Source organism: Diceros bicornis, chromosome 13, assembly GCF_020826845.1.
Source record: "Diceros bicornis minor isolate mBicDic1 chromosome 13, mDicBic1.mat.cur, whole genome shotgun sequence".
NCBI lineage: Eukaryota > Metazoa > Chordata > Mammalia > Perissodactyla > Rhinocerotidae > Diceros > Diceros bicornis.
This window is the reverse complement of record NC_080752.1, coordinates 47,274,344-47,290,384: the sequence shown is the minus strand read 5'-3', so window position 1 is coordinate 47,290,384 and position 16,041 is coordinate 47,274,344. Positions and strand designations below refer to the sequence as shown.

At 36.0% G+C, this 16,041-nt stretch overlaps 1 protein-coding gene across 1 annotated transcript in view; it reads right to left on the bottom strand.

The window, feature by feature from the left end:
• Positions 1-1,320: 1,320 nt before the first annotated feature.
• Positions 1,321-16,041, bottom strand: part of ZBTB8A (zinc finger and BTB domain containing 8A) — a 58,722-nt gene continuing 44,001 nt past the window's right edge. Inside the window, exons 3-5 of the mRNA XM_058553563.1 lie at positions 12,739-13,562; positions 9,533-9,702; positions 1,321-5,793 (exon numbers count right to left, since the gene is read on the bottom strand). Coding sequence (XP_058409546.1) covers positions 5,461-5,793; positions 9,533-9,702; positions 12,739-13,561 — 1,326 coding nt within the window. The 5' untranslated portion in view covers position 13,562 and the 3' untranslated portion in view covers positions 1,321-5,460. The remainder of the gene's footprint in view (positions 5,794-9,532; positions 9,703-12,738; positions 13,563-16,041) is intronic.

Below are 16,041 nucleotides of genomic sequence, written 5' to 3'. Positions count from 1 at the left end.
CCTGAACGTGAATAAATGTCGCTGCTGGTTAGGGGAAAAAAAACCCAGGCTTTCATTTTTTAACATGGCCCCAAAATACTGGAGCGTCTGGTGCCAATACTTACAGGCGCCATTTTCCAATGCCGGGGTTCTTGTGGCGTTTTTTTCTCCAGGGGAAAAAAAATGTTTTAAGTCAACTCAAATGCGCAACAAAAGGCACAGTATCTATTTTTATTTTATTTCAGCATTTAACCTTTTTGAATTATGTAAAAAAGAACCACTTCGTTACTGGATGCAATTCTTTTCTGTAGGAGACTAAGCGAGGGAGTGTCTGTATATACAGTACTGCTGAAGGAATATACTTGTGTTTGAATTGCAAACATAACTTTAGAAGTGGAAATGAGGATGGTTACTCTACTCAAAAGTCGTTTAAAGTTATTTTTAAAATAAATTTTTAATGGCAATACTTGAAAAGGTAAAGAAGAAATTTATTTTTGTTTCCAGATTTGTCCGAAAGCTTCTTTAAATAACACATCTTAGAATTGAGTCCTACTTCTCTAGTGTGACATTTAACTTGAATTTTTAAAAAAATGATTTAATTCAATTCATGGATAGATATCTAATGTGTAGCAGTTAAGCTCCATAGTGCTTAGAGAGTGTTCTGCTTCCCTTTTCAAAAGCAAAGAAAACATTAAAGCTTGCAAAATTTCAGGATATAGTATTTCAGTCACATATTCCTAATATAATTCTTTTATTAATCTGAAGTACTGTGTGAATTCCCAGAATGCAATGCCCATAATCAAATAAAATCCAAATGCATCCCAAAGTAAAAATGGGCTATTGTAAGACTACCCAATAATTTAGAGTGTCATTGTTTATCCCTAATAAAAACTTTAACTCAGGAAATCATACATAGTATCTTGAAATTTCACAAAAATAAATATTTTCTTGGACTGGACTTCATATTGTAAAACTTTTTCCTTATTGATAGGGTTGAGATGCAGTCGACTGGAAGGTCAAATGGTCCACTTGCCCATCCCTAGCATCTGTGTGGGGAGGACAGAGGGAAACTTTGCATAGAGGACCTATTTTGCACATAAAAAATGCTGGGAAGATTTTGGAAAATATTTATGCCCAGACCCCATCTGCCAGAAATTCTGATTTTCCTAGGCATCTGTATTTTTAAAAGCTCCACAAGTGACTCTAATGTGCAGCTGAGGTTGAGAGCTATGGTTTAGGCAGAAATGTTGTTCCATTTTTTTCCCTTACGGGCTGAATAAAAATAACTTACTCTTTAATAAAGGAATTAAGTAGCTGTAAATAACATCAATAAGAAATTAAAAGATTTTCCCAATGGGAAAAATCAAGAAACTGTATAATGGATTTGTGTATCTAGAAATCTGAAAGAGCAAAACCAAGTATAATCAATTCTTAGATGAACTTTACAATCTGTATTCAACGTAATAATGTTTGCAAATGATCTAATCAAACCCAAAGGTAAAGAGGTGACTGGCATTACCCTGGTCACTGTTTTCCTATGTAAAGGTGATAAAGTATCCAAAGGCTTTTACTGGTGTGAATAAAACAAAAAGGGATGGGGAAAGTGTTATCATGTGATTTAAGTAAGTACATTTCAAATAATTTGCCTTTAAAAGTTAAGAGGCCTGTGGCTTCTCTCATGGTTTATTGCTTATTAACATATTTGACTTTTTGTTGGCATTAATACAAGTTCTGTAGGGAGAAAGTGACTAACATGTTAGAAAATGAAGTTTATAGATCCTCTGTGGATTTCATTTTCCTGGTCTATTCATGGCTCCATTAGCATGAATAGTTAAGAAACTCCTGATCAAAATAAAATATTAATTTTACTTCACAATATATAAAGCTGCTGGCTAAGTAGTGCCACTTCTGTGATAATCTGAATTTTATCATTGAAACTCTTGTAATTAAAGTCTCATCCTTTACATAATATTTATTCTGTATAGGATTTATCCACATACAATAATGTCAGCTTTAAAACAATTGACTGTTATTTGTATAAAGCCATCTTACAAAATAGAATAATACACAAACACACCTCAGAGAATTAAGCTGATATTCTAGGATTCAGAAAATCTGATCATTCTAATTCCTATTTTTGCCATTGTTTCACTGGGTTGTCTCAGGTAGGTTGCTTTACTGTCTGTGCCTCAATTTCCTGACCTTTCCTGTGGGATAACTGTCCTATTTCATAGATATATAAAGAATAACATAAAAATTATTAAATATTTTGCAAATATAAAATGCTATATAAATGATAAATAGTAATACTGATCCACTCCAATATAAAATAACATAGAACTTTCCATTTATAATCTAAAGTTTGGTCCTCCAGTACCTATTATTATGACCCTTCCCAGTTAAACACATCTTATGCTGTACTGTTTTTAGTGGTTTTCCATAGTATTACTTTTAGGACTCAAAAATATATACATATAAAAACCCAATATGAGTGGAAGTTTCAATATATCTTAGCATGACTTGGCAAAATAACTTTAATGCATTGAGTTCTGAGCTCATAAGTAATTGAAACACCAAACTTTTATCCATTAAGCAGTAACTTGGTAACACAAAAGTAGTAACTATATTTGTTTTGATTTCATTACTCAAAAATATAATATTGAAAAATTTGTTCTTGAAAAGTCTTAAGACATGATAACTATAGAAGGAGCATTGTATACTAAGGATGTGATTTGCGGCTCTGAGAGACCCTACTGTTACTGGCTTATAAGCACAGTAAGAGGAGTAAGGAAATGAGACTGCAATGCTCAAAGGGAATTCAAAACGTTATCTTGTTCCAAGGTTTTCAATGCCGTACTCCTGAGCTCTGCAGAGGTGTCTGGGGAAAGGCCTGTAGGGAGCTTTAACCAGAGCAGCTCTGATTTTAGTTTCTCCCTTCAAGATTGAACTTCTCTATGAAACAATTCATTTCAAGAAAAGGTTTCTTGGGTAAAAAAAAAAAATCTTTTAAACTGCTAATCTAGTCCATTTTGCTTCCTCCAGACACTAGGCACAACTGGACTGGTGCTTTATATTTGCAAAACATCATCCCATCAACCAGACACTCTTGAGGACCATAGAGTTAGAAGGGCCTTCAGAAGCTGATAAACAGCATTACTGTAAGAGCAAACTTTGGTCTAACCAACTCTCATTATTTTCCTAACATTAAAAAAAAATTCTTGGCATAAATAAAGCTTATATTAACAGATTATACCCCTATGTAACATTTTCCCACATTTAAAAGCCAAAGAATTCAGTTTTCTAAGAAACCATTCATAGACAGTTTCACTCTAGGAAAGAATTGGTCTCTAAGGTCTTAGGTATATATGATACAACAAGTTATTATTTACAACTTACAAACATGTCACGAATGTTCTTTTATGATACTAAAATAATAGAACAGATGCGCTGTCTAGTTGGGTGAACTTAGCTGTTTTGTGGGGATTGCTTGATGCTTGTTATAAACAATTATGAGAAAGCGTTATTTCTGATAAGGCTCTATAAGTGCTGGTGGCACTGTGTTCAGTGGACTTTGCTGACATTCATGCTGATGTATATAAAATCTGCATGCAAAAGATAATAGCATAAAAAAATTTAGATCATAAAGTGCATTAGAGTGTATACATGCAAGCACTACGTCATTTCTATGAATAAAGCTCAAATCAGTCATTTTTCCAACGACTAAAAATCAGATTATAATTTTGAAAGATGTTGCAATCATCTGGTGAGACTAGAGAATGACAAGTGTTCCCTTCCTCATTTGGATACAACTTAATTGTTAAGAATCCTGATTCAGGAATGGTTATGTTGGGAGAACAATGAACTCATGCACATCATCCAGTCTTGAAGCAACTGGAAATTTACCATCAGGGGAATCTTGAGTCTCAGAATTAAGTACCATAAAACAAAGTTGTTATTCATCTATTTATAAAAAATTTTAAAAGAAATTAACCATTTCAGCCCACAAATTGGTATTAAGGACAATCATTAATTAAAGAATAAGAGAAAAAAACAAAGAAAGTATCGTCTTGAGGTATGCCATGGCATTTACAAATACACTGTAATACATGGAGTCTCTATCAAAATTAAATTACATCAAGCTTAACTGTGATAACTTGCAGAGACCTTTATGAAGGTCAGTTCTTCTGGTATTTAGATTTTATCTTTAGAACTAAAATAATCCTCCAATTTAACTATAATTTTGGAATGTTTCATAATTCATGCAGAGGAGGAGTTTAAACTTAACTTTTTATCGTAAGAGAAAAGTTTGTTTTGAAAAATTATATAAACAAGCAAAAATGCTTAAAGCATTTAAGAGAATAACTTGCTCAAATAGTTTTATATATAAAAATTACATATAAATAATGACATAAAAACATGTCAATAGATACTGTAGGGACATTATTTAGGACTATTTGAATAACTCTAGTTCAAGATATTATATGTTGTTGAAGATGATGAAATTATTTTTCTTTTATACTTTCTAATTCTGATAGGCTTCTTTTTATAATTACTGCAGATTGGTGAGATTTGACTTAATTCTTCGGTATTTCAGGAGACAATACAAGGAGAGAAAGTTGAAAGAGGACCGTTTAAAATCAAAACCTGCTAGTCACCAGTCCCACCACTTAAACTTTCTGACCTTAATTTCCTCATTTGTAAATCAGAGACAACAATATTTACCGTGCTGATTAGGTGAGAAAATATGAGAGAGCACTTGATAAATAATACAGCAGTACATAAATGTTAGAAATCACTCTTAAAAACTGGTAAAAGTTCTTAACTCTACTTTAGGTTTTTGGTTTTTTTTTTTTAAACAATACTAACTACGTAAGACTAATTTTTAACTTAATGACAAAAATTTCAAATATGAACAATTTCAAACAGTTTAGATTTGTCTTCTGCCACAATCCTAAAACATTTAGGATATTAGAATAATGATAGGTTGTTTTATTTCTGAAGTTAATAGAAAGACTTATTAGGTCAGTCAGGAGGGTGCCAGACCCTTAAATGTGCTCTTACCTGGTTCCCTGTGAAAATTCAATATTGGTAGTTTATGTGTTTTTGAAACACCTTGAAATTATCTTATGTAAAGTTTGGTTGTGGTAAATTTATTTAAAATATTTTCTTTGAGAAGAGTTTACTAAGTAGATCTTCCAATATTAAAAGAAAAAGGTATCTCTGTAATAAAAGTAAGAGGATTAATTGTTCATCCATCATGCCAACTCAAGCTAGGTCTTTCTTTCCAGTGCAGCAACATATTTTAGGGCAACAAAGTTCAGAATGGATACAATGGCCTGTTCAGAAAGCATGCAAGTTATATCAGGTCATTACTTATAAGTCAGTCTGATCAATTTGTTAACCAGACTCTGACCATGGAGAGAGAGACACAAGAAGTCAGTGTAAGTTGCAGACATGCAGCTCTGTTGGTTCACATTACAACTACCTAATGTTGGGCTTTATTTCCTTTTCTTCTTCTTCTTCACTGTCATCAACCTGTTGTATGACCAGATCAGCAGACCCATCCTCTACAATCTCCACGTATGATCTATTCTCATCTTCACTCAAGTGCCATCTGGAATCCTTATCTCCATCTGATGGTGACATAAGATGCTGTTCAGCTTCCAAATCAACGGGGAGGCTGTCTATGCCGACTTCAGCAAGGCACTCATTACAGAGTCTGTAGCGCCTGGTTCCTTCCTGTACCACTTGACCTGTTAGATCAGTCACATGGCGTTTGCATTTTCTGCAGATTAGTTTGCATGCCTGGTGAATCTGTGTAGAGATTTAAATAGTGAAAAAAAGGATTTTTCAAAAGCAAGACAGTTTGATATTCTAGGTACCAGTTCATAAACTTAAGATGTTCAAAGCCAAGCATTAATATTAAATTAATATCTAGTTATTAGAAAAAGATCACAGGTTTTGGTGATAAATTGATGTCACAGAAATACTGAAACCAGCTTTCTATAAATAATGGCTATAATGTTTTTATGATTAATATTAAATATTTAATAATTTCACATATCCCTTAATCCATTAGTATTTTGATATCTGAGGTAAGAAGAGATACCTACCCAGATTAACAATAATTGCAAGCACTTAATATATGCTGTGTACTATTTTAAGGACTTTATAAATCTTAATTTGGGGGAAAAAACCTCTTATTTCATGTGAGTATTACATTTTTGTTATTTTTCTAGAGAAAGAAAATTTTTTTTAATCAAATTTAATTTTATGAAAAAACATTTTTGGACAGAAGCACTGCTGCCACTTTTATTAAGGAAAGATCTGGCAGAAGGAGGACTGGACTAGAAATTGGAAGGCTTGGGTTCTAGTCCTGGTTTTGTCACTTACTAACCTAGTCATTTACTAACCATGTATCTTGAAGCAAGTAATTTAAAACATTATAAACCTGCTTCTAGGGCAAGAGTCAAAATATTTAACAACTGGTAAGGTATGGGCACCATCCAAACAGAATAGAAGCCTGACTAATCAGAATGGACACTGGTTATAAACAACCACTGTGGTGGTTCTGCTACATATCAGCCTATTATTATCCCTGCCTGCTTCCTTACTGGGCAATACAATCCCCATTAATCCCCTTAGTGGGGTTACAAATCAGGTTGTGAGGACCAAATGAGTTAATATGTGTGAAATATTTGGGGAAAAATCTGTAATTGATGAATAGTTATGTATTATAGTTGGTAATAAACAACTTTGTTCAATAGCTGTCAGAGCAATAGATTATAGGTTCTAATCTAAAATTATTCTAATTAATTGAATAATGCAGAATTAACATTTATGGCATATTCATTTAGATAAAGTCAGAACAGTATGGACAGAAGTAGGCCACCAAACACAAAGAGTAGAAAAACCAAGAGAACTAATACAGTCTGGTAAAATATCTAAAAATGTATGGGACTACCACTGAGGACAGTTATTATCTTTTGCCTAACCACTGATATATCAATCGGTAAATACTAAAAGTACACAATTTGAGTGTACCCTTATTTCTCCTGAGATAGTAATATTATGGTTATCATGAGGCATTTGTTTTTGTTACAAAGTTCTGACAGAGATTCATGTTCATCCACCCCCTCCCAATTCCAATGCAATTATGAAGTCAAAGAAATTAAGTGAAACACTATAATAATGTTAAAATTGAAAATATCATCATGAACTTATTATTTAAAAAATATATATCTTCTAGCTCTGTCCACTGAAACAGTCTGAAAAGAATGACACCCTAATAACAATGAGCACTCTAGGTGTCCAAATTTTGGTTTCTAATTTCACTCTCCACTAAAAGGAACCAAAGCTCCTTTGAGAAATGGTTGATCCCGGTTTTGTGGCAGAGAAAGTAGAAGATGAGCTTAGGGCTCTTTTGGAGCCAGAGAACAAGGACACTTGCAAAATTTAATGGAGTTATGACAAAAGCACACAAGAGCCAGCTTCAAGGTATTCCCACTGGACAAAACTGAAAATCTGAGTATCAGAAATAATAATAACTGTTATGGATCCAAACACAATGAACCAATGAAAATTCATGAGACCATATGCTATTCAAAAAAAGCCATAAAAAAAACTCATCTATCATTTGAGGCTACTATTAAATCAACTCTTTACTTTGAAAATTGGTAATTAAAGGGAAAGAATTAAACATTTATCCTGCTGCTCCTGTAGGAACCCTATTTCAAAGTAACCAAATAGCCCAAAGTGATGAGCAAAAGCTTTACTTTATAGAATTCCAGCTAATAAGGTAGAAGGAAGGATAAAATTAGTAAATCATTCCACAACTCCAAGTAAAATTAATAATTGGGACAGAGATTATCAATTGGTGTTAATACCACTAAATGAATGGTTGATGAGGAAATGGATAGTCATATAATACCAAAATAGCTCCACACAGATTCCTTTCTAATCACAAGGCAGCACCTCTAACTGTACAATGGTGAGATCACAGTATCATCACCCTAATCCAGTGATGACTCTTAACAACATGAAGGATGGGTCCACCAGATATTATGTGTCTCCTAATGTGACACAACATGAAATAGACAATTTCACCCTTGATGTGTTCTAGCCCAAAGTATTTAACCTAAATCCATTAAGCCTTTGGATAAAAGTTTTAGTTTACAGAAAATGCAAGGGGGATAGAAGAAGAAGCTAAATGACACAATGTGGAAGCAAGCAGAAAAATCCAGAGGTAGGACAGTTGATGAAACAATTGGCTCAATATCTTCAGTAATACAGTGTTGTGGAAAAAAAAGGGGGTGGGGGGAACTATGCTAGCTTAAAAAACATATTTAAGGGACCTAACAATGAGATGGAATACATGGTTCTGGATTGGATTCTGGCTTGGATAAACAGCTATAAAAGGTATTTGGGGGATTATGGGGAAATTTGAAATTGAAGTGGGTGTTATATAAAATTTTATTGTGATGGAGAAAGGTAGAGACCAGTCACTAAAGAAAGGTTATAAAATAGCATGTACAGTATGATCTAATTTTGGAAAAACAAAAAACCATATATATGCATACGGTAAAGTACTACGAATGGTAATATCTGGGTGATAAAAATATGGTATTTTTATCTTATTATTTTTAGTTTTTACAATACATATTCATTGCTTTTGTGATAATAAAAGGTTGTTTTTAATTTAAAAAAATCTAGCTTCATGAGATTGATGAAGGCAGAGATTTTGTCTGTTCTGCTCACTGCTGTATACCTAGCACTTAGAAAAGGGGCTGGCACATAGGTGCTCAAAACATATTTGTTGAGTAACTAACTATAAAGCAACACAAGAAGAAATCACCTTAAGTGACTTGGTGTCCTTTAAAATTAAAATGAGTTTGTATAAATGGAATAAAAGGATGAGTAATAGAACATAGATTTTGGAAAAAATTCTTGCTGCAAGATGAACAGCAGAATAATTCCAATGTCACTACCTTATTAAACCAGCAGAGCATTGAACAGCAAATTCCCTGAGATTTTTCTGACGGCTGACAGTCCAGGCTCTGGGTGGGAATGGCTCTACTGCTCACCTTGCTCCTTCCTTCAGATTATAGAGAAACTAGAAAGACTAGAAAGGGGTGTAGTGGAAAGAGGTTGGACAGCAGAAACTAGACCGAGAACCTACCAGATAAGGACTCAAGAAATCACTAGTAGATGCTGAATATCTGAAGTGGTGATTCTGACCGAGACATTTAAAATATTTTTACAGTTTACATTGTCTTTGGCTCTGAAAAGACCAGTATATAAAAACATATTAGATTTTCAGTGAATTAAAATGGATATTCAAAAGAATATCTCTTACTTTGAGGTCTCAAAGGAGAATAAAAATCAATGTGTACATATTAAATTATGCATTATGTGCAAAGTAAAAACATTAAGTTGGAAAATTTTTTAGTACAGACTTGTATGAAAAGATTTCCCTCAGTAAATTAGGTTATCCTAAAACAGATAAATGCACATATTTCTTAAGAAGTAAAATGATGAAAAATCATATACATACTGTTCGAAAATGGCTACTTAAATGGTCTAGCCTGCTAAATCTTTTTCCACAAGCTTGACATGGATAGGGCCTCTCTCCTGTGTGACAACGAAGGTGGCGCTTTAGGTCTGCTTTCCGCTTCACCACATGCGTACAGTATGGGCACTTGAATCGCATCCTGGGCAGATCATCTGTGAGGAGACAGTTTGATTAAATCACTGGAGAGTTCATAATAACAATTCTAATAACATAAAGCATCCAAAAGGAGTTGGTGAGTTGACTCTCAGAAAGGTAGGAGAGAAGAAAGAAATTTTATTAAGACTAGCTTGTCAATGTAATCCAAAGTACAGAAATATAACTTCAGTGTTTGATATATTTACAAAGTCTGGGTAAATTTAGACTGTCACACTTATCTTTTTATTTAATGTCATAGAATCACTAAATTTTAAATGCGAAAAGGTAGTACTGGATTTTAAAACTGTAGACACAATTCAAAAGTAAAAGTATTTAATATTTAAGCTTTTAAGTAACTTGTTTTATTTACATATTTTTATCCCCTGGCCTTTACTGTTCATACACTTGTAATACTTTTCTTTTAAAGGTGAAAAAATTTCAAGCATCTTTAATTTTTTTTTTTTTGTGAGGAAGATCGGCCCTGAGCTAACATATGCCAATCCTCCTCTTTTTTTGCTGAGGAAGACTGGCCCTGGGCTAACATCCATGCCCATCTTCCTCTACTTTATATGGGATACTGCCACAGCATGGCTTGCCAAGCAGTGCATCGGTCCGCGCCCGGGATCCGAACCAGCGACCACCCCGGGCCGCCACAGCGGAGCGGGCGCACTTAACCACTTGCGCCACTGGCCTGGCCCCTAATTTTTGGTTTTAAAACTCATATGTAGGGGCTGGCCCCATGGCGTAGTGGTTAAGTGCTCGCGCTCCGCTACTGGCGGCCCGGGTTCGGATCCCGGGCACGCACCGACGCACTGCTTGTCCGGCCATGCTGAGGCCGCATCCCACATACAGCAACTAGAAGCATGTGCAACTATGACATACAACTATCTACTGGGGCTTTGGGGAAAAAAAAAAGGAGGAGGATTGGCAATAGATGTTAGCTCAGAGCCAGTCTTCCTCAGCAAAAAGAGGAGGATTGACATGGATGTTAGCTCAGGGCTGATCTTCCTCACAAAAAATAAAATAAAATAAAACTCATATGTATTCAAAATATTTGTTGTGATTGGAGGCAAACTTCATCAATTTATCAGCTGTTAAATTCAGCTGTTCATTATTGAAGTTAGATATAAATAACCTAGAATTATAAAAGTGCAGAGCCCAGGGGCCGGCCCGGTGGCGCAAGCGGTTAAGTGCGCGCGCTCCGCTGCGGCGGCCCGGGGTTCGCTGGTTCGGATCCCGGGCGCGCACCGACGCACTGCTTGGTAAGCCATGCTGTGGCGGCGTCCCATATAAAGTGGAGGAAGATAGGCACAGATGTTAGCCCAGGGCCGTCTTCCTCAGCAAAAAAAGAGGAGAATTGGCGGATGTTAGCTCAGGGCTGATCTCCTCACAAAAAAAAAAAAAAAAAAAAAAAAGTGCAGAGCCCAAATAAAGATCACCTTTTTGCTGTTTTAAAATGCAACAAAGATTTCCCATTTTTGCTCTGTTATTTCTGCTTGCTTTCATCAATGGTTAGAGCTCAGCAGGACTTTCAGGAAGCTCTATGATATGATATACAATTTCATATATTTTCAAGTTAGTAACCCATAGGAAAATGTGATTAGTAAAGATCAGTCAGGTTGCCTATTATTTTAAAATACATTATCTACAACCAAATTATTTTTAAAAATTTATTATGACAGGGCTGGCCCAGTGGTGTAGTAGTTAAGTTCACACGCTCTGCTTTAGCACCCTGGGGTTCACAGGTTTGGATCCCAGGTGAGGACCAAAACACTGCTCATCAAGCCATGCTGTGGCAGGCATCCCACATACAAAACAGAGGAAGGCTGGCACAGATGTTAGCTCAGAGACAATCTTCCTCAAGCAAAAAGAGGAGGATTGGCAACACATGGGAGCTCAGAGCCAATCTTTCTCATCAAAAAAAAAAAAAAATTTTTTTTATATGACAACCAGGGAAACGTGACTACTGACTGACTATTTAGTGGCTGTTAAGGAATTGTTAATTTTGTTTAGGTACAGTAATGATATTGTAGTGGGGTTTTTTTAAGACTATTTTAGGGATATATTCTGAAATATTTACAGATGAAAACTTCTGATGTCTGAGATTTGCTTAGGAGTAGAGGTGCAGATGAAATAAGATTGGCCATGAGTTGAAAGTTTTTGGGACTGGGTAATGGGTGCATGGAGGTTAATTATACTATTCTCTTTACTTCTGTATGTTTGAAATTTTTCTAAAATAAAAATTTTAAAATATATAATCTAATATCTAATATATAATCTTATAATCTGCAAGAGTTTCATTTTATCATAAGTTTCCTTTAAATTCACATGTAAACTATTACGCAAATTTACTAACTGATTAACTGGGTGTAAAACTGGATGATATGCACTTCTCATCCCTATTTTCTACTTCAGTCTTATGGGGCTGAGGGGAGGATTACTTTGAAACTATCAACCTACATAAACTCTCTGCATGTTACTACTATCATAAAAATGAGATGCCTCATGCTATTGCTGCACACAGAACTATAGTATCAGTGTTATGGGTTGTGTGTGTTTTTTTTTAAATTTTATATTTCTATCTTAAAAAAATCAGATATAGTCTAATTTCTTTTAGATCTTGAGTCTGTGAACCTTTGCAAATATGTATGGTTGCTCTATTTAACTTTTCTGTATAAAAATACTCCTCCCCAGTGAATACTCAGAAAAAAAATATTTAAAGTGAAAATATGTGAGTTAGGGATTAAACCATTTAGAAAAGAGCTTTAAACATTTAACAGTAATCTAATCACCCATAGACACAGGTTTAGAAAATCATGGGCTTTGAATCTCAGAACTTGATTGTTTTGACTCTTATTAAATTTATTCAATATTATTTTTAATTAAAAATTTTTTAATTTACGTTTTATGAATTAATTTTTTTAAAATTAAATTTTAAAAAATCACTTGGTTCAACTGCCCATAACACTTAAAAGTAAGGCCATGTTGAGATAAGACTGATTTATGTAGGAGTCTTGGAACCTGACTGAGGGACTGATTCTTTTTTTGGGTACCTGCAAAATTTCTGGATGTGACATCAGATCCTTGACCATACTGATAGCCAACGGGAGTAGAGTCCATTTCAGCATCAATTTGTGCTTGTTCGTCAGATTGGGAAATGTGGCTAGAAGAATCAGATGCTCGTGCTTCTCGTTTGCTTGACTTATAATGGGCAACTTCAGAAGGCTGTGACAACCTCAAATGTTTGGATTTTTTAATGGCATCTTTCCTTTGTTCATGCTTGGCCAAAGGTTGTTGAGTATTCCTTTGGGAGGCTGGATGGTAATTATACTTACTCCAAGATTTTCCACTTATTATACCTGTTCCTTGATCTGGGCTTAGGTGAGAAGGTGGAGAACTGCTTTCTTCTCGCCAGCCACCGCTATAAAAAGAGGAACGTTCTATACCATTAGAATTGGCGTCTTTATCAGAGAGACTGAAATAGCGATCTTTTTCTTTCTCACTAATGTCTAAAGAAGATTTAATAAAGGTCTTACATACACTAATGACATCAGTCATCTGAAGGAAACTAGCAGCTGACATCACTTCTATGACATTCTGACCAGTAAGAGAGAGTTTGCCGGAATAGACGAAGTCCAGGATCACTGTAAAAGTGTCAGGAGAGAAAGCCTGAAATGTAGCCGTGGTTGGCTGACTGGTCTCCTTCGAATTCTGAGAAAGAAGCATTTTAAAGTAGCCACTACTAGCAAATAATACATTCCGATGTGCTTTGAAGACCTTCCCTTCAACTAGGATACTGCAGTCACAGAACACATCTTGCCTGCGCTGCTCATTCAGTTGTTGCAGGAGGTGAGACTGATGAGAGGAGATCTCCATTCTAAAGAGGAAAAGACACATGTGGTTACCAAAAACGAAATAACACTTTTTCTAAGATGAGTCAACTAAAATAATGATCAGAAACCTCTGCCTTTTTTCCATTAAAAACACTTTCTTCTTAAAAGAATACTAAAATTCATATGGGGCAACAAAAGACCCCGAATAGCTAAAGCGATCCTAAGAAAAAAGAACAAAGCTGGAGGCATCACAATCCCTGACTTCAAAACATCCCACATAGGGGCCGGCCCGGTGGCGCAAGCGGTTAAGTGTGCGCGCTCCGCTGCGGCGGCCCGGGGTTCGCTGGTTCGGATCCCGGGCGCGCACCGACGCACTGCTTGGCAGGCCATGCTGTGGCAGCGCCCCATATAAAGTGGAGGAAGATGGGCACAGATGTTAGCCCAGGGCCGTCTTCCTCAGCAAAAAAAGAGGAGGATTGGCGGATGTTAGCACAGGGCTGATCTCCTCACCAAAAAAAAAAAAAAAAAACATCCCACAAAGCAATAGTAATCAAAACAGCATGGTACTGGTACAAAAACAGACACACAGATCGATGGAACAGAATTGAAAGCCCAGAAATAAAACCACACATATACGGACAGCTAATTTTCGACAAAGGAGCTAAGAACATACAATGGAGAAAGAAAAGTCTCTTCAATAAATGGTATTGGGAAAACTGGACAGCTACATGCAAAAGAATGAAAGTGGACCATCTGCTATTGCCATTCACAAAAATTAACTCAAAATGGATCAAAGACCTGAAGGTGAGACCTGCAACTATAAAACTCATAGAAGAAAATATAGGCAACACACTATTTGACATTGGTCATAAAGGAATCTTTTCAGATGACATGCCTACCCAGACTAGGAAAACTAAAGAAAAAATAAGCAAGTGGGACTTTATCAGATTAAAGAGCTTCTACAAGACAAACGAAACCAGGATCAAGAAGAACAGACAACCCACCAGCTGGGAGAAAATATTTGCAAAACATGTATCTGACAAGGGGTTAATCTCCATAATACATAAATAACTCACACAACTGAACAACAAAAAAACAAACAACCCTATCAAAAAATGGGCAGGGGAAATGAACAGACACTTCTCCAAAGAAGATACACAGATGGCCAATAGGCACATGAAAAGATGTTCAACATCACTAATCATCAGGGAAATGCAAATCAAAACAACACTAAGCTATCACCTTACGCCCATTAGAATGGCTATAATCACCAAGACAAAAAACAACAAATGTTGGAGAGGATGTGGAGAAACAGGAACCCTTATACATAGCTGGTGGGAATGCAAACTGGTGCAGCGTCTATGGAAAATGGTATGGAGATTCCTCAAAAAATTAAAAATAGAAATACCCTATGATCCAGCTATCTCATTACTGGGAATCTATCCAGCGAACCTGAAATCAACAATCCAAAGAGGCTTATGCACCCCTGTGTTCACTGCAGCATTATTCACTATAGCCAAGAAGTGGAAGCAACGTAAGTGTCCTTCGACTGACGACTGGATCAAGAAGATGTGGTATATATATACAATGGAAGACTACTCAGCCATAAAAAAAGACAAAATCGTCCCATTTGCAACAACATGGATGGACCTGGAGGGTATTATGTTAAGCGAAATAAGCCAGAAAGAGAAAGACAAACACTGTATGATCTCACTCATATGTGGAATATAAACGAACACACGGACAGAGAAAACTGTATTGTGGTTACCAGGGGCAACGGGGGTAGGGGGTGGGCACAAGGGGTGAAGGGAGACATATATATGGTGATGGACAAACAAAAATGCACAACCCAAAATTTCATAATGTTATAAACTATTAAAACATCAATTAAAAAAAAAAACACTTTCGGGGCCGGCCCGGTGGCGCAAGCGGTTAAGTGCGCGCGCTCCGCTGCGGCGGCCCGGGGTTCGCTGGTTCGGATCCCGGGCGCGCACCGACGCACTACTTGGTAAGCCATGCTGTGGCGGCGTCCCATATAAAGTGGAGGAAGATAGGCACCGATGTTAGCCCAGGGCCGTCTTCCTCAGCAAAAAAGGAGGAGGATTGGCGGATGTTAGCTCAGGGCTGATCTCCTCACAAAAAAACAAAAAACAAACAAACAAAAAAAAACACTTTCTTCTTAGAGCATATAGTCTCCAAGACACAGAAGATAATAGATTTCAAGATATCATTTAAGATTATACTATTAGTTATTAGATTTTTAGATAATTATTTGTTCTGGACTCAGCACACTTTATTGAGCATCTTCTATAAATCAGCCCTTTTGCTCTATGCTGAACTAAGCAGGCTTGATTCTTGCCTTCATGTAGTTTTCAGTCTAGAGGGGGTATCAGGTATTAAACAAATAGTCATATGAAGTTATAAATGACAAGTTAAGTGCTAAGACAGAAAGAGGGGCTATGAGTAGTAAAAAAGAGTAAACTAGCTTCGATTGGAATGGAGAGGGTTAAGGAATACCTCTCT